Source organism: Nicotiana attenuata, unplaced genomic scaffold (assembly GCF_001879085.1).
Source record: "Nicotiana attenuata strain UT unplaced genomic scaffold, NIATTr2, whole genome shotgun sequence".
Lineage (NCBI taxonomy): Eukaryota > Viridiplantae > Streptophyta > Magnoliopsida > Solanales > Solanaceae > Nicotiana > Nicotiana attenuata.
In genome coordinates this window covers 6,227-29,323 of record NW_017676311.1, presented here as the reverse complement: position 1 = coordinate 29,323, position 23,097 = coordinate 6,227, and the positions used below count along the sequence as shown (strand labels likewise).

At 38.0% G+C, this 23,097-nt stretch overlaps 2 protein-coding genes and 1 long non-coding RNA gene across 3 annotated transcripts; all 3 read left to right on the top strand.

Annotated features, from left to right (window-relative positions):
* The first annotated feature begins 12,319 nt into the window (after positions 1-12,319).
* LOC109220925 lies at positions 12,320-16,129 on the top strand. Its single transcript, XR_002067173.1, has 2 exons — positions 12,320-12,773; positions 16,074-16,129. It is a non-coding gene; the product is annotated as an uncharacterized LOC109220925 (long non-coding RNA).
* A 1,686-nt stretch (positions 16,130-17,815) lies between these two features.
* Positions 17,816-21,144, top strand: LOC109220922. The gene is made up of 3 exons (XM_019385392.1): positions 17,816-20,511; positions 20,634-20,760; positions 20,827-21,144. Exons 1-3 carry the CDS (start codon positions 20,021-20,023, stop codon positions 21,142-21,144), a joined length of 936 nt encoding a protein of 311 aa, XP_019240937.1. The 5' UTR covers positions 17,816-20,020.
* On the top strand, positions 18,516-19,427 carry LOC109220923. The gene has a single exon (XM_019385393.1). It carries the CDS (start codon positions 18,516-18,518, stop codon positions 19,425-19,427), a length of 912 nt encoding a protein of 303 aa, XP_019240938.1.
* Positions 21,145-23,097: the final 1,953 nt, after the last annotated feature.

Genomic DNA, 23,097 nt, shown 5'->3' with positions numbered 1-23,097 from the left:
TAGGTTTGAACATGTATAAAAATCAGATTTTTAGCCATTTATAATAATTTAAGCGACCGTGCTAGAACCACGGGATCCGGGGGTGCCTAACACCTTCCCTCGGGTCAACAGAATTCCTTATTCAGAATTTCTGGTTCGCAGACTCTAATTGGGAAGTCGACAATTTTTCTCGATTCGGGATTTAAGTTAAACCGGTGACTTGGGACACCAAAAGCCAATCCTATCCCAGGTGGCGACTCTAAACAAATAAATAATCCCATTTCGAGTAATGTCACTTTAATTGAAAAAACTCCCTTATACACTATCCTTCGGGGTAGGTGTGTAAAAAAAGGAGGTGTGACAGCTCTGGCGACTCTGCTGGGGAAACGAACCCAGAATTTTGATTCAGGGTTCAAGAATTCGAGCTTAGTATAGTTGTTATATTTGGCTTTATCTGACTTTTTCTACATGTTCCATGCTATATGTGCTAAATGTTTTACCGCTTTGATATTTGTTGAAATTGTATATATAAACCGTCGCGAATCCCTTCCTCTCTCTGAGTCTTCTACATCATGGAGAAGGGTGCACTTCGTGTAGCTTCTCTTCTGTTTAGAGTCTTTTCCAACTTATTGGATAAGTTGCTAAGCCGGCGGAGCTTCTGTATCCCCGGTACGCTGCCTCCCCCCCAGCTCGAGTTATCCGCTCGGGTAAGCCAGGTCTAGACCAATAAACCTAGGGTTTAAACCTAGAAGAACAAAAACTCATGCCGGATCCCTAGTAGGACGCTTGTTTGCATCATGTGCATTTGACTTAGGGGACTCAACATAGGGGTTGGGTCCGTCTAGGACAGGTGACCTGAAATGAATTGACCATCCAGATGCATCGTACGTGCTACTCGCGCATTTATTTGCTTGGATTTGCATGTTGACCGGCTTGTCTAAATGAGTGAATTATGAAAAATAAGCAGTGTTAGGACTAAGTAAGGGTGACCATTTGTTTTGAAAAACCCCCAATGCCCAAATAGTATCGAAATGCTGCCGGATTTGTGAAAAATGAAAAAGAGAAAAAAAAAGAGAAAAATATTTGAAAAATAGGAAGAAAATTGTTGTTCAAAAAATACATTTTTGATTTTGGCAATTCTGACCGAACTACGCGGGTCAGATTCTCACCGGATGTGAGATACGTAGGCAAACCTCATCGGTTCCGATCCCAATTTTCAAAAAATCCAAAAAATATTTTTCTTTAGCTCCTTCTTTAGAAATGTTTCCTTAGAAAATTCAAAAAAAAGTAGTTGTTAAACTCAAAAAATGGTTTTGTTTTTTCTAATATCTTTCATGCGAAAAAAAAAAATCAATAAAAATCAAAATCCAAAATACAGGTTTCCTTCATTTTGAAGTATTTTTCCAAGAACAAAAATCCAAAAAAAAAAAAATCAGAAACAAAAATCTCAAAAATAAATACTCCTTAGATGTCTTTCTTTCACAAATGTCAAATTGAAGTCCAAAAATATTTTGCTTTTCTTTAGAAGTACTTTTGTAAATAAATAAAAGCTCAGAAATTCAAAACACTTTTCTTAAAAAAAAGGGGCCCCTCTTTCGAAAATTAAGAGTTTACATCCAAAATCCAAAAAAAAAATATTTTCTTTCTTCCTTAGAAAAAGAGAAAACAAATCAAAGTGAATTTTCAGAAGTTTTTCTTTCAAAAATAAAATCAAAATCAAAAAATCCAAAAAAAAATTCCCTTATCTTTAAAGCATTTTTTTAGAAAATTCCAAAAAAAAAACAAATTCAAAAAAATCAAAAATGTTTTCAATTGCCTTAAAGATCCATGGTCTGAGTTTTATTAAAAAAAAACGAAAAAAAGAAAANNATTTTGTGAAAGCAAATAATGAGTGACCTGGACAGACTTCAAGGGGAACTTGCATATAGGCCCGCGGCGAGACCGAACGATGTCCCGCGGGCACCAGGAGCTTTAATGTATTCGTGATTGTCATATTTCCTTTTTCTAGAGTCTGTCAGTGTTTGAGTCTGTATTTTCTTTTCACTAAGAGTCTGTCAGTGTTTGAGTCTGTATTTTCTTTTCGCTAAGAGTCAGTCAGTTGTTGAGTCTGTATTTTCTTTTGAAATAGATTTGTTAACGTTGGAGTCTGTAGTTTTTCTTTTATCAGAGTCTGTTATGTTCAGTTTTGAGTCTTTGTAATCAAAGTATTTGCTATCAATAAAATTGAAAATCCCAAAACATTTTGCTTCTATTTTACATTTTATTTTGCGCGAACTACGCTTGGTCTAATTCATGCGGGGTCATGATACGTAGGCAATCTCCATAGGATTCGTCCGTGACCCTAAGGAAAAAGAGAGAAAAAGAGAAGGAAAGTACGAAGGAAGGAAATAAAAGAAAAACAAGAAAGAAACGCGAAAGAGAAAATAAGGAATCGGGAGGAAAAAACCATGGCAAAAGAAAAGGGAAAAGCAGGAGATGAAGAACAGAGGGAAAAGAAAAATGAGAGAAAAATAGAAAGAGAAAGAAAACTTAAGAAAATAAAGAGTAGAGAGAAAATAGAAAAGAAAAGCCGGGATGACGCATGCAACCAGTGCAAACATGTAGACATCCGTTTAACTGTACAGGTGCATCACACTCCAACATGTGATTGCCTATCTGTTACTTGTCTCAAACTAACCGTGTGTTGCTGTCAAATTCCAGCTTAGCTTTAGAAACGGTTGGTTGGTTGTGGTAAGCTGGCATCGCATCAATACTTCACCAGATCAAAAGGAAGTGTGGAAATGTCTACAGAAATGACTTTACCCGCAGTTCCCATCTCTCAGGACAGCCCCATCTCGGGGATCCCAGCATCTGAGTCTGTCACAGCTGAAGAGAACCGAATACTACGTCTCCGACTCATGGAGATGTGGGACGCCTGGACCAATGGAAGGGAGCCTCCAAGCGCCATCCCTGGATTTCCTGAACTATTCCCTAGATCTGGGGGTACCTCCAATATCCCTATCAGCCACCCTCATACTCATTTGGGACAGCCTACCATGACCGCTCACTTCGTCGGAACACCTTCTGAGGTCCGCCCCCAGGTGTTCCCAGCAGGAGCAGCTCCTAACATCTTTACTGCTCCACCATGCTCTGCTACAACACAACCTTCACTACCAAGGCCTGCCTTTGATCCCTCAGCTTTCACCTTCCAAAACCCTGTCTTTCCAGTGGATCCTCCTCAATATCCCACATATAATTACTCTCAGCCATCACCATTTGAGCTTACGCCAGGACAAGATCAAACTCCCAAAGCTCCTGAACAAGATGAGATGGCAAAGAGAATGAGAAACCTCGAGCAGAGCTTAAAAAATATGCAAGGCTTGAGCGGGCAAAAGAGTGTCTCCTATACAGACCTGTGTATGTTCCCGCATGTACATTTGCCCTCAGGGTTCAAAACACCAAAATTTGAAAAGTATGACGGGCACGACGACCCTATTGCTCACTTGAAGAAGTATTGTAATCAGCTACGAGGGGCCGGTGGCAAAGAAGAATTGTTGATGGCATATTTTGGAGAAAGTTTAATCGGCATTGCCTCAGAGTGGTATATGGACCAAGACGTGTCACGTTGGCATATTTGGGACGACCTTGCCAGAGACTTTTTCAGCCAATTTCAGTACAATATAGACATTGCGCCGGACAGGAACTCCTTGGCTAATCTAAAGAAGAAACCCTCGGAGAGCTTTCGGGAACATGCAATCAAATAGCGTAAACAGGCATCAAGGGTAAAACCTCCGATGGACGAGGTTGAAATGGTCGCGGTGTTCCTTCAAGCTCAGGAAGCTGATTATTTCCAAAATATGATGTCAGCTATGGGTAAACCATTCGCAGAAGCTATTAAAATTGGTGAAATGGTAGAGAACGGTTTGAAAACGGGCAGGATTTTGAGCCAGTCCGCTATCAGAGCAACCTCCCAAGCCATTCAATGCGGTCTGGAGGAATGGCCAAGAAGAAAGAAGAAACATCCATGGCGCTATCGGATGCAAGAAGACACCGTGCTCCTAGACCCATGTTCCCAGAAAGAACCCCTCAACATTACTACCCTCACCATGACATGGCTTATGCTCCTCAACCGGATGCGGTCATGAATGCTCAACCTCTTGCTCGGCCGCAGCCACATGCCAATAGAAACCAAGCTCCATTTCAAAGAAACCAGCCTCCTCACCAAAACCAATATAATCCCCGACCACCACAAAATAACTTCCGCCCTCGGGAACCACCCAGACGACCCAATTTTACACCGATTGGTGAACCTTACTCCAGTCTGTTCCTAAAGCTCGTCCAGATGAACCTGCTGCAACCTATCCCCTAAAACAGGCAGAACCCGGAATCACCATCCTATCAACGGGGTGTTCGCTGTGCTTATCACTCAGGAGCTGAGGGGCATAGTACTGATAATTGCTGGACATTAAAGAAAGCTGTGGAAGATTTGATAGAACAAGGAAAAATAGTGTTGAGGGATGAAGAAGCCCCGAATGTGACCAATAACCCGTTGCCCGCTCACAACAATGGGCCGGTAATTGGGATGATTTCTAAAGACAGGGAATTTGATCCAGCCCTGAAAGCCATAATTGCTATCGCTGATGCAGAAAGAAAGCCCAAGGGGGCCCCGAAGCAAGAGGAAGGGGAAAAGAAGAGCAAAATCACCAAGACAGAACCAGAAAAGAAAACTGACTTAAAAAAAGGAACACAAATGTACGGACCCAAGCAAGCCTATGTGGTGCGGGGGACAATCAAACCACCTCGGCTGAGTGAGTCAGTAGTTATTGGACGCGTACCACAGAAGCCTATGACGAGCCCTGCTGCGGTACCATGGAATTATCATCAGACAGTGGTTACGTACAAGGGTAAAGAGATCTCAGGAGAGCTGCTAGAAAACCCCCCTGTTGAGAAATATTCAAATGTAGAGAAGGTAAACAATGCCACCAGAAGGCGTTTCCCGCCTAAGGAGCCTGTGAGTGCTGAGGAAGCAGAAGTGTTCCTTCAAAAAATGAAAAGGGCCGATCATCCGATGCCACATCTGTATGAGACCTTTGTCAAGCCTAAGTATAGGGAAGAGGAAGACGATGAGGTTTGCACAGCTGAAGAAATCGAAGACATATGTGGGGCAATGAGGAAAATGCTCTACGAAACCCATATGGTCCAGCCGGGAGAGCGCACTAGCACCGCTGAGGTGTTATACATAGGACCAAGCGCCAAGCTTCAAAACTGGAAGGCTATGCCATTCCTGATTAGGCGGAAGTCCCGGTAGACCCGTCCTGCTGCTTTTTCTGCATCCCGAGTTATTCCAGGGTGTAACTCGGATGTTTCCTGTAGTTTTCTTGTCTTTAAATTCCCGAATGTGAACCCTGTTATCTTCAAAATTCCAAAAAAATGAAATCAAAACTTCTTCGTTCATCTTTCTTTCTGATTTTGCAATTTTTCTCCTTCATTTTCTTCTCTTTAGTTCTAATAATGCAACTTTAAATAACATGACATGCTTGCGGACTTCATGCCAAGACCCCACAACGCTGTCAGATTTCGAAATCATGAATCAAGAGTCGAAATGCAAAGAAGGTGACCTTGAGGAAATAAAACAAAGAATTGGAACAATTGAAGGAAAATTGGTTCGCGGTTTGGAAAGGTCCATACATTACAACAAAAGAGTGTGTTGTACTCAGGGCACATCCGGGCAGTTGTACCAACAAAGAATGGCCCGCGCTTACAACAAGAAGGTGCCTTCCAGGAATTTTGAAGTGGGACAACTTGTGTTAAGACGCATTCTCCCTCATCACCAGGAAGCAAAAGGAAAATTCGCTCCTAATTGGAAGGGTCCATACATCATCCGGAAAATATTGCCGAAAGGAGCATTGTATCTAGGAGACATTGAAGGCAATGATCCCGAAGCAGTTGTGAATGCGGATGCAGTAAAAAGGTACTATGTCTAGATTCTCTACGGTGACGACTTGGTCAATTGAGATGACGAAGGCTTTCATTCCCGCTATCCAAACACTATCAATCTTTCGCCAACCCTTTGAGCCAGTTACCCTTCCTTGGTTACCCTCTTTGGAACCGAAAGTATTATTGAAAAAAAAGAAGAAAAAGACAAAGAAAAAAAAAGAAACAAAAAAGAAACAAAAAAAATATATGAAAAAAAAGAAAAAGAAAATATGATGAAAAGAAAAAAGAAAAAAAAAACAAAAACAAAAACAACAAAACCAAATGTTTTCCCTGAACTATGTTTGACTTGATTCCGAAAGGATACGTAGGCAGCCTCTCGCTGAGGTTCAGTCACACCAAAACAAAAATCCCAATTTTCCCAAAAGATGAAACTGGGGCAGATGATATAATGGTTCGGCCATGAATCCGCCGAAATGGTTCCAAAGTTGTAGTTCCGCCCAAAATCCTTTTTACCCCAAAACCTTGTCCAAGTCCTTCCGATCAATTGACAAAGGCATGGAAGTGGCAAACGTCATTGTTGGAATCTGATACAATTCAAATTGAGAGAAATAAAATGAGAGAGTCTTATCGGTGAAAACCTTCGGGCACCATAAGATAATGGTAAGTAGAGAAACTGAAAAAGAGAGAGTCCGCTTAGTGAAAACTCGCAAAGAGCACTATCGGGCGACGGTGAGAAGAGAAATGAGAGAGGTCGATTGGCGAAAACCCGCAAAGGGCGTTGTCGGCCGAAAAGAAGACATCTCATCACTAAAAAAGTCCTGGCAAGGTTCCCTAGTTTTGAAATATGTATCAATGGGTTCGCGAGAAGCTGGAAAGTTTGTGTGGGTCGGGCGTCCAGTCCAAGAAGCATGTCATGTTCATTTGAAGCCAGCATGCACCCCAGATAAGTCCTTCTTTTCCCCCGAAAGGGACGCTTCTCTTCAAACTCATATGCTTGCCTTTTTTCATACTTCTCTTTGAGTCCTTTTCGGTTTAACACTGATTCCGAATTACTATAAAGAAAAGGTGGCAGGACCGGTTTCACAGGGCTCCGCCTGGCAAGAGCCGAAGAGAATACTCAGCCTCAGCGGACGCGTCAGTCCAATCCCGATTGACCATGGTGGTTGATGCTTTCGAAGAAAAGACATTGGAAAAGAAAGAAAAAGGCAAAGGTCCTAAGGGCAGAATAAAGTAAAAGGGTTAGAGCCCACACGGGCGAGTCATCATGAAGTCCTAAGGCTGAACCCGGTCGGTTTGAAAAAAGATTCACCCTCTAGGCAAACGAGCAACAAAGTTCTCAACAGAAAGGGGGCCGAGATCAAGCGATTGGGATGATCAAGGCCATAAAACCAACCGCCGTTTCAAATTAACAAATTGTTCTTTGTTGAAAAACAGGTTTTATTCAGCGCAACCATGCAAGAAGTAGGTGCAACCCAAAAGAAATGAAATGCGCAAGCGCTGAAACAGCTTTGCAGCAGGAAAATGACCAAAAAGGAAGTTTCCCCTCCCCAAATTCTTTCATGTGTTTTGCTAAATAAAGGGAAAACATATAAAGAGGAAAACAAAAGAAAAAAGAAAGAAGAAAGGAAATAAAAATAAAAATCCCAAAAGAAAAACAAATTATGGTAGCATAGGATCCCATTCCTTAAATATCCCGGCCAAAAAACCGAGGATCTCCCGGCCAAAAAACCGTGGAGCTTTTTCTTTCCAAATCCCGGCCAAAAAACCGAGGATCTCCCGGCCAAAAAATCGAGGAGCTTTTTCTTTCCAAATCCCGGCCAAAACACCGAGGATCTCCCGGTCAAAAAATCGAGGAGCTTTTTCTTTCCAAATCCCGGCCAACAAACCGAGGATCTTCCGGCCAAAAAATCGAGGAGCCTTTTCTTTCCAAATCCCGGCCAAAAAATCGAGGATCTCCCGGCCAAAGCACCGAGGAGCTTTTTCTTTTCAAATCCCGGCCAAAAAACCGAGGAGCTTGTTCTTTCCAAATCCCGGCCAAAAAACCGAGGAGCTTCTTCTTTCCAAATCCCGGCCAAAAAAACCGAGGATCTCCCTGGCAAAAACCAAGGAGCTTTGTCTTTCCAAATCCCGGCCAAAAAATTGAGGATCTCCCTGGCAAAAACCAAGGAGCTTTTTCTTTCCAAATCCCGGCCAAAAAACCGAGGATCTCCCTGGCAAAAACCAAGGAGCTTTTTCTTTCCAAATCCCGGCCAAAAACCGAGGATCTCCCCGGCATAATCCAAGGAGCTTTTTCTTTCCATCCCGGCCAAAAAATCGAGGATCTCCCTGGCATAACCCAAGGAGCTTTTTCTTTCCAAATCCCGGCAAAACCCGAGAATCTTTTTTTCTTTTCGTCCCAGCATAACTCGAGACCCTTTTTCCTTCCGGCATAACCCGGTCATTTTCTAGCATAACCTGGATTCATTCGCAAGAATACACAATCCTAATTTGACTGCTTAGATANAATTTCGTTCATTTGTTTTGGTATCTTAAGCAGGTCGATCTCAAGACACAAGGTGCGAGATGACCAATGGAATGAGTCTCAATCCAGAATAAAGAAAAGAAGAAAAGAACAAAAAGAAATGAACTCAAAAGTGAGGCAAGCAAGGGTGCGGATTGCTCAAAATCTGATTAAAGTCACAAGCTCCGCTGATCCTGTTTTCGACCCAATGTTGCATGAAGAAGTAAACACCTGCAACTTGCGAGCATCAAGATTCAGATCGAAGTCCACATCCAAATCAGCTAAGACTCAAGATCAAGCTTCAAGAGATTTATAGATAGGAATCTTGTAACTCGTAGTTGATAGGCATAGCTAGCTTAGCTTTGATTTTCCTTTTGGTGTAATAAGGAGGTCAGCAAGCAGTAGCAGTAGCAGCAGCATCAGCAGTGAAATCACAGCTCCGGGTAGTCCCAGCTACCAAAACTTCCAGAACTACACAGACCTGATTCCTTTGTAGCTAAGGATATGTAGGCCACCTTTGAAGCAAGGTTCGGTCAGACTCTTTTCAAAAATGCTTCTCATGGAGTTTCAAACGGGCAAAAATCCCTCATATTGCTCACTTTATCTTTGCACGAAAACTCTTCATGTTTCCGAGCAAAGAGGGGCAGCTGTAAGCACGTGATTTTTGCCCTATATGAAATACTCCGATAAAAACCCCAAGAAAATAGATTTTTCTTACTTATTTGCCATTTTTAGGAATTTTGTAGATTTTTTTTAATTGAAAAATACCAAAATATCACGCATGGCATTTAGGCCTTACTTTTACATTTTTAGGATTAATCGATAGTTACTAGTTTTATAAAAATTAAAAATCACAAAAAATGCTTCATTTTTACACCTTTTCTTTTTATTGATTCTTCTCTTTTAATTTAGGATTAAGTAGCTTTTATAATTAGTATAATTCTGTTATAAAACAATAAAAGAAGAAGAAGAGTATTGCAGAGAAAAGTAGAGGGAGAAAATTCTTATTGATTTGGGATGAATTACAATGGAATAGAACCCTCTATTTATAGGGAGATGGTGACTTAGCCACCAAGTAATAAACCCTAGAATCTCTCTAAATATAGACATTCACCATAAATAGAACTCTATTTATAACACTCCCCCTGAATGTCTATTCAACAGATAATGTGCCTCGTTAAAACCTTAACTAAAATAAAACCCAATGGGGAAAAAAATCTAGAAAAGGAAAAAGAGTACACACATCTAATAATATGCCTTTTGGTTGCCTCGTTAAAAACCTTGCAAGGAAAACCCAGTGGGACAAAACCTTGTAAGGGAAAAATAGTACAACGCGTATTAACTCCCCCTGATGAGAGCATCACTTCACATCCTTGAGCCTTCGCATCACAATTGTGCACTAGCTTCTTGAATGTTGACGTCACCGGATATTTGATGAATCATCCATATTAACTTCAATGAATATGTTGCACCTTGAAAATCCTCGCTATCACATTATCATGCTTATAGAGAATTAATAATTCATTCCACGTAAATTCTCAAATGTTTATCATCTCTCCCCCTCATGTTAGAAAAACTAACTTGCTTCCTCAATTTTGGGAACCCATCTTTGTGCATTATGGTGTTAATCAAAATATGCATCTCACATCAATAATAATAAGATGAAAATATTTGGTTCTTGACCCTGAACCAGCTGTGAGGGGAAAATGTAATATACTTTCGTATATAACGTATATCAAACTGATATAAATAACTTTGTTCTCATAAGTAAAAATTTAGCTATTAAGCGGAGGCACTCAATAAATTATTTTGCTAAATCAACTGTGATATAAACCAACTTATCAAGATGAACTTCTTGAATAGAAAATCTGGAAATTATGCTCGAAATTAAATTATTGAGCAAGTTACCTCGCAAAACACCATGTTGCGTGTTATTAATAATCGCACATGTAACCATTTTATAGATGCATCTTATATGGTATACATGGCAGGTGAATGGGCCCATATTCACCTTTGATATTTCCAGCATTCATAGGATTCAATCCCAATTTTAGTTGGTCTATTAATTAATAAGAACAAGCAACGTAAGAGAATCCGTAAAGAACTTTCTAATTCTTTAATATTTACCCATATGAACTCTCTTTTATTTTTGCACATCATACTTAAATTGATATGGCTAAACTAGTTATGCCAACTGAATAAATTTCAGATTTACACCATGACGTGTGCAATTATGAATAAACTCCAAGTTTATTACGATATGGATTTTTATATCAATAAACATCCACTTTATTATGGCATTCTTTTATTTGTGTAGTACAAACTGGAGAATAAAGCGGGTAACTTTTCACATACATATTATTCCGCTACAAGTTATAGTAATAGAAGATATTAAATCTTTCCTTTATTTATAGCCTCAATATAATCAATCGCTTTCGCGAATACCTTAGAAACTCAATTAAGTTTCTTTGAGACTTACTACAACACAATACCTTATTGGTAATCAATTGTGTTTCTCCAAAATAGTAATAATTGGCTCTTCTAGAGCTCTCAATTAATTTTGTACTACCACAGATTCATCAACATTCATGTGGTGAATATCTCTTTTAAGGAGAAAGTTATACCATTATGGTTATGGTCAAAATTATATGCAAGATCTGTTTCTTGCATTACCATTGTCTTTTAACAATCACAATGCCAAAATATTTTGGCGTACAATAGGTACGTGACCAATGACCATTCATGCCATAATAATGACATTATTTTCTTATATCTCAAACCTCCTTTTAGAGGTGAGTGCGGTATATTCACTACCACTAGCACGTTCATATTCTTTGAAAAATGAATATGTATTCATAAATCAGATGTTGTCACATTCACATCATGAATGGGCCATAATTATCTATATGTGCTTTACAAAATCTCATGTCAAATCGATGACAAATATTTTTCACAGAGTGAAGGATTATTTTGAGAATCCTTATTATTCTCATTATCACAATGATGACGATTATAATTTCGTCTATTGCCACGTCCATATCCATTGATACCTTTACGGTGATAATTTTGTCTTCTTTCAAGCTTATCACATATTGCTATCACATTCTCTTAAGGGAATGAGAATGGAGCAAACTCAATGGGACGGGTTTTCACTTCTTGTGCTCACGATCATACATGACTTTGATCATGGCAAGACATAAAAATTTTACGACTTTGGGTGGTTATAATTTCTTACAAACTCCACCAGAGTTACAATCAAAATTTATTGTCTTTGCTTGTATTTAAAATCAAATTATAGAATGTCAAGAATTTAAACGAGAAAAGTAAAGTAAAATACTTACCTTAAATCCAGAATTTAATCATGAAGGAGTTCATGGAATAATTGACAATCATATGCTCAATCCCAAAGCTTCTACTCAATTGGTTAGAGTCTCGTGCTGATAACGTGTTATAAAACAATAAAAGAAGAAGAAGAGTATTGCAGAGAAAAGTAGAGGGAGAGAATTCTTATTGATTTGGGATGAATTACAATGGAATAGAACCCTCTATTTATAGGGAGATGGTGACTTAGCCACCAAGTAATAAACCCTAGAATCTCTCTAAATATAGACATTCACCATAAATAGAACTCTATTTATAACAAATTCTATATTTTTAGGATTCTTAATTCTAGGGCTTTTAATTAAAAAAAAGAGAGAGATATATAAAAAGAAAATTGGGAATAAAAAGAAGAATTGGAAGAACCTTCTCCCACATGAGACTTTCCCCCCAAAAATATTTCCCCAAAATTATTCCCCCACATAAGACCTTCCCCCCAAAATATTCCCCACATAAGACCTTCCCCCAAAAATATTTCCCCCCAAGATATTCCCCTAGATAAGACCTTCCCCAAAAATACTCCCCCACACAAGACCCCCTACACATTATCAGATTTTTACACATAAAAAGATAGACCTTTCTCCAAAAAACAGGGTCACGGGCAAAAAACCCCTCCTTCCCTTTTTCTTGCTTCTTCCTTCATCATCTTCAACGGAACGAGATCTCCCCCATCCCGAGAACAAAGGCACCATTTTCTGGTCTTTTTCTTCCTCATTCTTGAAAAGGACCACCATATTTTGAGTTCAAAAATCTGAATCTCAGATCTTAAATAAAAAAAAAATCTGTTCATCTTCATTTCGAATTTTAGCTAAAAAATGAATTTCTCTTAAAATGTTGGAATTGGTTCGAATGTGACTAAGATGTAGGCTGTTCGAAGTTGATTCGCATGTCCGTCCGAGTTTTTTGTTAAATTTAAGTTCCGGCTATTTGAGATCTGGTTCATTGTTCGATTTTGCTGATTTTGCTGCTGCATTGTTGATTTGCTGAGCTTCATTTCCGGGTATGTTTGTTCGTCTTTGAGCTGCTGTTTGAACTCGATTCGGAATGGTCAAAATGTTAATTATTGAATTTGTGAAGCAATTGAACTTTGTTATTCATGAAATATGATTTAAGTTCTCTGTCAATCTACTTTGGATCACTGTCTTTTGCAACATGATTCTGTTGTCTACCAGTTAATTTGATTGCCAAATTAGTTTCAACTGAATATGATGTAATGGCAGATCATGTGATGTGCGTAATTAACTGCTGGCCAATTTATTTTGTTGCCGTTGGATGGAAATGTGAGCTACTGCACCTGATTTGAAATTTTGTGATATACTCCTATTATATCGTATCCTTGGTTCAATCATTATTTTTCTTCATGTGGTAGTTTGGCTATTACCGTTTTTCCATTGCTAGTTTGTTAGAATGTTTAGATTAATTAATCTTTGATATTACTGTTCCTTTCGGTGGTTTTTTTAGAATTGTTAAACCAAGCAATCTTCAATTGTTTATTCATAAAAGATTAATAACGTATCACTGTTGTTGATTCTCTTTTCTTGTTCTGGGTGTACATGTGGTATTAATTATATCTGAGTAATGGTCTTCAATTTGCTTGGCGAATATGAGCAGCCGCGTGTACTTGGGATTTCATGTGCTGATTTGTATTCATTTAATTTCATAATACAAAATTTGTTTAACTTGGGTTAGTAGCGTAATAATAATTCCAAGTTTGTGATTTTTTGTTAGCATCTGGGCTTTTCACGTTTAGGTAGTAATCTGCACATTTGTCGCAAATTGAGTTTCATGGTTTTGGCTTTCACACTTAACGCAGGAAAATAACCAACTTACAAAACATTCGTAGTCTGTTTCATGCGCGAACTTGATAAATGCCGGTTTTAATTAATGAATTACTAGTGGTTGAGTACAATCTTTTGAAATACATTGAGGCGTGCCATGCCAAATAAAATCTCAAAACCTATGGCTCTCACTTAATTAATTTTAACTCTTTAAACCGAGGTGTGCCATTAGTTGAATTTTCCATGGTCCTCGCAAAGTTAAAAACGCGTAGTTGCTTTAGGCGCGAATTTTAATAATATTACCTTCTTAAACTCGGGTGTGCATTTCATGTGACCCAAATCCAAATCCAAAAACGTTGAATAAGAATGTGTCGAGGATCCGGGTGCATTTCATGTGACGTGATCCGAAAACACGTTTTTAAACAACGTTCACTTTCCTAAAAATTAACTAAAAAGCGGTAAATAATTATAAAATTGCACTGTAGGTTTGAACATGTATAAAAATTAGATTTTTAGCTATTTATAATAATTTAAGCGACCGTGCTAGAACCACGGGATACGGGGGTGCCTAACACCTTCCCTCGGGTCAACAGAATTCCTTATTCAGAATTTCTGGTTCGCAGACTCCAATTGGAAAGTCGACAATTTTCCTCGATTTGGGATTTAAGTTAAACCGGTGACTTGGGACACCAAAAGCAAATCCTATCCCAAGTGGCGACTCTAAACAAATAAATAATCTCATTTCAAATAATGTCACTTTAATTTGAAAAACTCCCTTATACACTATCCTTCGGGGTAGGTGTGTAAAAAAAGGAGGTGTGACAAAGTGAATACAATAAAAAAAATACATGAGAATTAAATCAAGTAGACAGTTAACCTATTAAAGCATGGAAGAAGAATAAGTTACTTAGAACATGTTTAGGATTTTTACGTCCAGTCAAGTGTTATTTACCTTATAACCTCAGTGCGTAATCTCAAAGTCTCACAATGATAGTATGTGGTATAATAATAAAGTACAGAGTCATTCCGTCTCTGTTTGAATGTTATGAACACGAGTGGTGATGGAATAATAGGGATGCCATCCATGAAGACTGTCGTACCATCCCCGAATAGTTAGGCCAATATTTACATCCAAGATGGCTGTCATACCACTTCCGCACAGCTAGACAAAATACATTCTTTTAGTTAGTAAGGCAATAAAGCTCAACTAGCGGAAATGCATCTTTTGTTTAAGGGGCACATCAAAATTATATGTATATATATACCGAGGCTAGCGGGTTCCGGTGATCCCTCTACGCTTCATGCAGGTCCGCCTCTGATCATGCATATCACGTAAATAGCATGTCGCTTCACACAATAACACAAATACGCACTTTTTAATTTTTTATACAATTCAAGACCTACTTCTTTTAGGCAATTTTATCATTTAATCTCAACCAAAGAGTAAATCATGCAAGCTTGTCCGGCACATGCATGAAATCTCACCAAGTTGTTATATTAAAACCGTAGATTAGTTTTGAAAACATATAAGAAGCTAGAAGCTCAGTATACTTCAAAGTCGATTTACGTTACAACCGTTAGCTTTAAACGTCGAATAGATAGCTAAGTGTTTCAGTGCTTTTTGTATATTCATCAATAACAACCCATAGGTTCATCAATTGAACCATTCTAGTGTTCTTCATTAAGGCTCAAATAACCAAATTCCCGATCGAAAGTTCAGTTTTAGATTTATTAATCACCTTCAATCTACATCCAAGAACTCCTTCTCAGCACAAACAACTCATAACAACTTCAATTCTAACGTTCTTTGCATTTTTTTATTTATATATATCCATATTCCTCCAACAATAATCCAAAATATTTAATCGGGTTGAACTCTTCGTTGTTCACCTTCAGTTTAACCAATAAATGAACAAATTGGTTCATTGCATTCAACAATTTAATTTTTAATAACATTCATCATTTCTCCAAAACACTATTCATGTCTTACATTAGGGTTCACGAAAATGAACTTTCCAACCATTACATCTTGGAATAAATGCTATAAATGCTTTCAACTGTTCATAGTAAATGAGTTTGAGGCATCAGAATTACTTTTTTGAAGATTTTTCTAAAAAAATCCAAAGTTTAAAATTTTTTGTGTCCTTAAACAACTTGAAAGATTTCTAAGAATTTCAAAGATTGAATAATGTTAATAGGATGTAATTAACCTAAACATCCATAAAAACTTAGCTTGTACGGTTGATTAGTCCTCTACTTTTAATCCACCATGAGAGAGCAAAGCCCTAGCTCAAAACCTAATTTTTTTATCAAAAAAAAAAACTGTTCTCACATAGCTACTATTTTACCAGCCCAGCTGCTTCGTGACTCTCTATGCAATTTGTATGTTTTCAGATACCTTTCAGTATGTAACGACCCAATCAGTCGTTTTGAGCAATTGCACTTCGCTCGATTGTTTGAGGGCACGAGTAGCTCCATATGATGTATTATGACTCATGTGAATCATAGGTTTTGGTTTTCAGGTTATCCGGAATTTGATTTTGGAGAATGGTCTCAGCTTGAAGCTTTAAATTGGAAAGATTTGACCAAGTGTTGACTTTTTAGCATCTGACCTCGGATTGGATTTCTGATGGTTCCGTTAGCTTTGTTGGGTGATTTTGGACTTAGGAGCGCATCCAGAATGTGTTTCGGAGGTTTGTGGTAGGATTAGGCTTGAATTAGCGAAAGTTAGAATTTTGGCGATTTTGGTCGGCAGTAAAAATTTTGATATCCAGGTCGGAATGGAATTTCAGAAATTGGAGTAGGTTCGTGGTGTCATTTGTGACGTGTGTATAGAATTTGGTCGTTGCTAAAACCAGATTTTTTGAGTGTTCCGAAGGTTCGACTAACTTTGTATGTTGATATGTGACTTGTTGGTATTATTGGTTGAGGTCCAGAGGGCCTCGGGATGATTTCGGATGGTTATCGGACAGTGTTGAGATATGCTGGGTCCGCAGGTGCGTAGGTGAGATCGCATCTGCGGGACCGCAGACGCATATAGGTGTCGCAGAAGCAGAAATGAGGAGGCCAGGCAGTAGCCGCAGGTGCGAGGTCTTTTTTGCACCTGCGTAGTCGTAGATGCGGACGTGGAGCGCAGGTGTGAAGTTGGGAGATTTTATGACTTTATACAGGTACGGATGTTCTTGCGCACATGCGGCACCGCAGGTGCGGAAGACTTGGGCAGAAAGTATAAATAGAATCCTTCGCGAATTTTGCTCATTTCCACCATTTTTGAAGACAGGATTGGAGCTTGCTTTTTGGGTGATTTGAAGAGGGATTTCAGGGATTATCAGTGAGGTAAGTCACTTGAGCCCTAATACTAGTGTTTATGGTAAATTTCCGTTGTTTAATCATGTAATTAGTGAAGATGAGGGGTTAGTGCTTGGGATTTTGGAGAGTTTGATTGAGGATTTGAGGAGTCAAATGGAGTCGAATTTTGATAAATCTTGTATGTATGGACTCGTTAATGAAATGGCTTTCTAGTTTTGTGATTTTTGTCGGATTCCGAGACATGGGATCGGGGGCCGGGTTTGAGTCGATTGTGGGATTTGTGTCTAATTGGATAGTTTTTCTTTTGGAATTCATTCCATTGGCGTATATTGATGGTATTGTTCTGGTTGTGAGTAGATTCAGAGCGATTGGAGGCCGAGTCGAGGGGCAAGAGCATCACGGAGTAGGAATTTGACCGGTTTGAGGTAAGTAACGATTGTAAATCTAGTTCTGAGAGTATGAAACCCCGGATTTCGTATCATTTTACTATTTTTTTGTGACGCACATGCTAGGTGACGGGCGTGTGGGCGTGTACCGTTGGGGATTATGACTTGGTCCGTCCCGTAGCAACTATAAAGTTGCGTATGGTTGAAACTATGTGATACTTATGTGTTTTAGAAAGAGTTTCTGTAAATTGGGATGAATGCCAGATTTGGGCCTTGTGCCCGATTCGGTCGGAAATTTTTAGTAAAACGAGGTTGACTGCTTTGACCAAATTACCCACCGAATCAGTCGGAAATATTTTTTAAAAACCCTACCAGCGGACATCTTTCTTTTCCTTTCCCTCTTTTCTTCTTTCTCTTTTCTCTCTCTCACTCAAACTTCCCCCACCCAAACCCACCGCTGCCACCAACCAGAGGCACCGCAAGCGCCGCTGAAGCTCCGTCGAGACTCCGTCTCCACTGCCACCAACCCGCTGAAGCTCCGTCTCCATTGCCCGGTAAGTTCTCGTTGACTGTTTAAAATTTTTATTAAATCACATCAGATTTGTGTGTTTCGACGTATCCATCTGCGACTAAGCTCACACTCGAGTTCAAGCTTGAGTTTTGAAATTATTGTTTGCTTGGAAATCAAGCTAAAAAGGGTTTTTATAAACTTAGTTTGTGTGTAATTTTAAGCTGCAGCTAAACACCCTATACTCTGCAATTAAATAGTATCTGGGTCAAGTTAGATTGTTTTAGTGGGAAAGCCCGGTGTTTGAATAGTATCTGTCTCCGTCTCCACTGCCACACAGAAATATTTTTGTGATACTCAAGTAACATTAATTAGTTGACTTTTTTGTTATAAAAATGGTATTAATTAGTTGACTTTTTTGTTATAAAAATAGTATTAATTAGTTGACTGTTTTATTATAAAAATAGTGTCTTTCCTTAATACTTAACAAAACTAAGTGACTTTTTTGTTACAGAAAATAATATAGTACCCCTATATTACAATTCCAGATTGAATTTCAAGATTGTTAGCTACGACTATTTCTTTTGTTGAGATATTATTAATTAATTTGGATTACATGAACATTTAAGAAGCTATTCAAATTTAATTAGTATATTTAAAGACTTATATTATTTAGAATAGGGATTAATGTGAGATTTCGAGTGTTAAATAACTAATCAAATTATTTTAAATATCTCATTTATAGATTTCTATTTGTGTAGATGGAATTTGTGCATCGTAGATGGATGTATAATAGGAATCATCCTAATCGTGCGGGGTTGAGGGATGAATTTATTGAAGGGGTTGCTGAATTTATTGCTAAGGCTCAAACACTTGATGATTTTCTTATTGGAGGAAGGATTAGGTGTCATTGTGTGAAATGTAAATGTGTTAAGTTACTGAAATCAGACGAAGTTAAAGTCCATCTCTACAAGAAAGCGTTTGTAGAAAATTATTATATATGGGCTGCTCACGGGGAGAATCATGCTAGTTTAGATGATGCTAACTTTCATAATTCTTTTGGTGGTGAGGGTAGCCCCATTTCGGAGCATAATGTTGAAAATCCTCGATACAATGAAATGATGAGGGATGCTTTTGGGACGTTTCCTGGGGTTCAATCCGAACCAAATGATGAGGCTAAGCATTTCTATGAACAGTTACTAGAAGCTAGTCGTCCATTGTATGAAGGTTCGGTGCATTCCAAGTTGTCTGTTGCGGTTAGATTGCTAAGTATTAAATCGGATAGTTCTATTTCTCAAGCGAGCATGGATTCTATTATTGGGCTTATGAATGAACTTAATCCGAGTAACATTGACTTACCAAAAGATTTCTACACTGCTAAAAAATTGGTTTCTAAGTTGGGTCTTTCATCAGAGAGAATTGATTGTTGTGAGAAAGGTTGCATGTTATTCTATAAGGATGACGCATCTCTAGAGAACTGTAAATTTTGTAATCAGCCTCGTTTTAAGGAAGTCACAAATGCCAATACAAAAAAGAAAGTTCCAGTTAAAGCGATGCATTACTTACCTCTTATACCTAGGTTAAAGAGGTTGTATGCATCAATGAGCTCTGCTTCTCATATGAGATGGCACTACGAACATAGAAGGCCACCTGGTATACTCTGCCATCCGTAAGATGGAGAAGCGTGGAAGCATTTTGATAGGGTGTTCCCCGAGTTTGCTAGTGAACCAAGAAACAGTAGGTTGGGATTATGCACAGATAGATTTACTCCATTTGCTGTCTCTGCTGCACCATATTCATGTTGGCCGGTGTTTGTTACTCCATATAATCTTCCGCCAGAGTTGTGTATGACAAGTCCATATCTGTTCCTAACTTGTATTGTTCCAGGTCCACGCAATCCGAAAAGTTTGATTGATGTATACTTGCAACCTTTGATTGATGAGTTACAATTATTATGGCATCAAGGTGTGGAAACATATGATATATCAACCAAACAAAACTTCAGATTGCATGCTGCTTTGATGTGTACTATAAATAATTTTCCAGCTTATGGAATGTTGTCCGGGTGGTCGACTGCTAGAAATTTTGCTTGCCCTTGTTGTATGGAAGACACTAAAGCATTTACTTTGAAACGTGGAGGTAAAAATACATGGTTCAACTGCCACCGTAGATTCTTGCCAATGAATCATGAATTTAGGCTTAATACAAGTGCATTTATGAAGAACCAAACCGATTTTGAGGAGCCACGTGTTCATTGCCATCTACCATGTTCACTATCCCCCCTCCATCTAATAATTCAGTTCAGTATTATTCTATGCCTGCTAAAGGCAGTCAAAGTAACACCGTTTTTAACTTTGTACCCACACCTTCTATACCATTATCTTCACCGGGCTTTCATAGTAGTCAACATGGTGGCTCACCAGCTGTTGCACCCTCGGTCTTTTATGGTAGTCAACTTACTGACTCACCAGCTGCTGCACCCCCGGGCTTTCATGGTAGTCAGCATACTGGCTCACCAGCTGCTGCACCCCCGAGCTTTCATGGTAGTCAGCATGATGGTGCATCTTTTGTTGCTCCATCATCTTCTATTCCATCATCATCATCCATTCCCAGCATATCTATGTTGGATATTGGAGGCTCTCGCCCAGCTACATCTAGTGTTGCTTCTGCACCATCTCGTAGACACAGGGAGAATCTTGGAGGGGATGTACAATTTGATAGTTATAATCGATTGATAATCGTCCCCCACAAGGATGGGTAAGAAGGTTCTTATACAAATTTTTATGTGTTGAATGTACATTTAGATATGTTAACATTAAGGAGTTTTTATTTGCAATTAAAAGGTGTTTATTAATTTTATATATGTTAATTTAATGCAGGTTTTTGCCATCCTTTCAAGCTACACATTTGGTTACAGATTCTATGAAGCCATTTTATCATGAGTCGTGGACTTCTTGGAGAAAGATACCGTACAACATCAGAGAGCAAATGTGGAATCAATTTAGGGTAAAAAATAATTATATTTATTTAATAATTATCGTCTTCATCTAATGTTACTTTTTTATATTGCAGACAAGGTGTACATGGCATCCTCAGCATCAAAATGCAATAAATAGTATTTTCGAGAAGAAAGCTGCTATAAAGATTAAAGATACTATGTGCGCTGCTCGAAATTCCGGTAATATGCTAGAGTGGTTAAGAGAAGATGTTTGGGATAAACTTCTTGAGAAATGGAATACCCCAGAATGGAAGGCAAAGAGTGAACAAGCAAAGGCAAACCATGCCTCTAAAAAAGGTGGCTCGTTGCACACAGGAGGTTCGATTACTTTTGCGGCCCATAAACTAAGAATGGTAATTATTTATAAAAAATTTCTTAGTTTTACATATTGAATTTTACGTTTGTAATGTCTAACTCATACTTTTTTTTATGAAGGAAAAGGAAAGAGGGCGAGATATGAGTAACACTGAGGTCTTCGAGGAGTTGCATAAGAAAAAGAAGAAGGATGGTACAAGAGAACACTGGGTGGAGACGCGTGCGTCAGACGCATAAAAATTCTAACTTCATAATTATTTATGGTTTATTAATATTAGTTTGTTTACATAATAGTTATGTTTTTCATTTCAGGAAGATTATCATAAAAGGTTGGAAGAATGGCAACAAACTCAGCCTCCTTCAACTCAACCAACACCTGATGATATGGCTTTATTGTGGACAGAGGCAGCGGGTGGAGCAAACAAAGGCAGCGTCTACGGATCCGTCTTGAATGTAGGCTACTATTTGGATGTTTTTAAGCCCAAAATTGTTAGGTTTAAAGGTTGGTATTATTGGTTTAAGTTGTGTTAATGGTTGGCATTGTTGGTTTAGATTTTGTTAATGTACTGTCAATTTAGATTGTGTTAATGTATTGTTGGTTCGTATTATTGTGTTAATGTATCGTTGGTTTAGATTGTTGTTAATGTATTGTTGGTTGGTATTTTTTTGTTTGTAATAGTATGACAGGTGGTGTAGCTCGAAATTGGGCAGAATTCTGCCCCGTTTTATACAAAATTCCGATTGAATTCCGACGAAAACGGTCGGACAGCTACCCAGATTTAACCATAAATTCCCAGATTTCCGACTGATTCGGTCGGAAATTTTAAAAAAAAAAAATTAATATTCAAAAATTTTCGACGGATTCCGTCGAAAACTAAATAAAATTTAATTTTTAATTAGTTATTAATTTCCGACTGATTCGGTCAGAAATTTAAAAAAAAAATTAATATTCAATAGTTTTCGACGGATTCTATCGGAAATTAAATAAAATTTAATTTTTAATTATTAATTTTACTTGTATTATTACGACCGATTCAGTCGGTAAATTCCGATCACTTTAGTCGTGAACATGAATTATTTGGTTGTCTGACCTTTTTGAAATTTGCGACCACTTTGGTCGGAAATCACCGACAGATTCGGTCGGAAATCGTTTTCCGACCAACTTTATTCCGATCGACCAATTTCGGTCGGAAAGTAGTCGAAAATACGTGATTTCCGACCGAATTCTGACCGTTTTGGCCATCGGAAATCTACCATCTTCTAGTAGTGGATACCTTTGTTTCACCATAACTCAAGATTAAGTTTGTGTGTTGTGTCTTAACCTTTCCTAGTAGATTAGGTGTATTCTTGTTTATCATTTATTAGCAGCAGAATAGTTTAGCTAAATATATAATTCAACTAGGGAATTTACCGCGCTTTGCGCGGTTGTGAAAATACAATAATTTATAATTAGTTTATAGAAAAAACGAAAAAAATCAGCAAGATGAATAAAAAAATTAATTACATATATTGATAAAATCCCAATATAAATATTTCAGTAGAATTAGAGCCTTGATAAACTATATTTTGTTTGTCAAATATTCTTTAAAATTAAAAGAAATTAAGAAAATATTTCATATATTCTGTGCGTGGGGAAGATTAATAGAAAAAAAAAATAAGTTTTTATATCACTTTATTTTTTTGTTTTTTTTTCTTCCATTGATCTTCTTTTACTTTCTCTTTCCATTTCCTAGTCCCTCTCATTTCACAATCATTCTAAAAAACCTCTATTATTGACCGTCTCTCTATCCTCTATTTTTCTTAAATTTATTTTCTGTTCTTTTTTTCCCTCTATACTTCCTTTATTAATTACTTTGTCGTTTTTTTTTCCTCTCTTTCTCCTTAGGCTCTTTCTCCTACGGTTACTCCAAACAATAAAAATACTCTCTTCTTGATGCTTATAATTTTATATTTTCTATCCATTTCCCTCAAAACTATGCAATAAATTTTTTGTTTAATGTCTAACATTTTGGTTAGTTCATCATATAAAT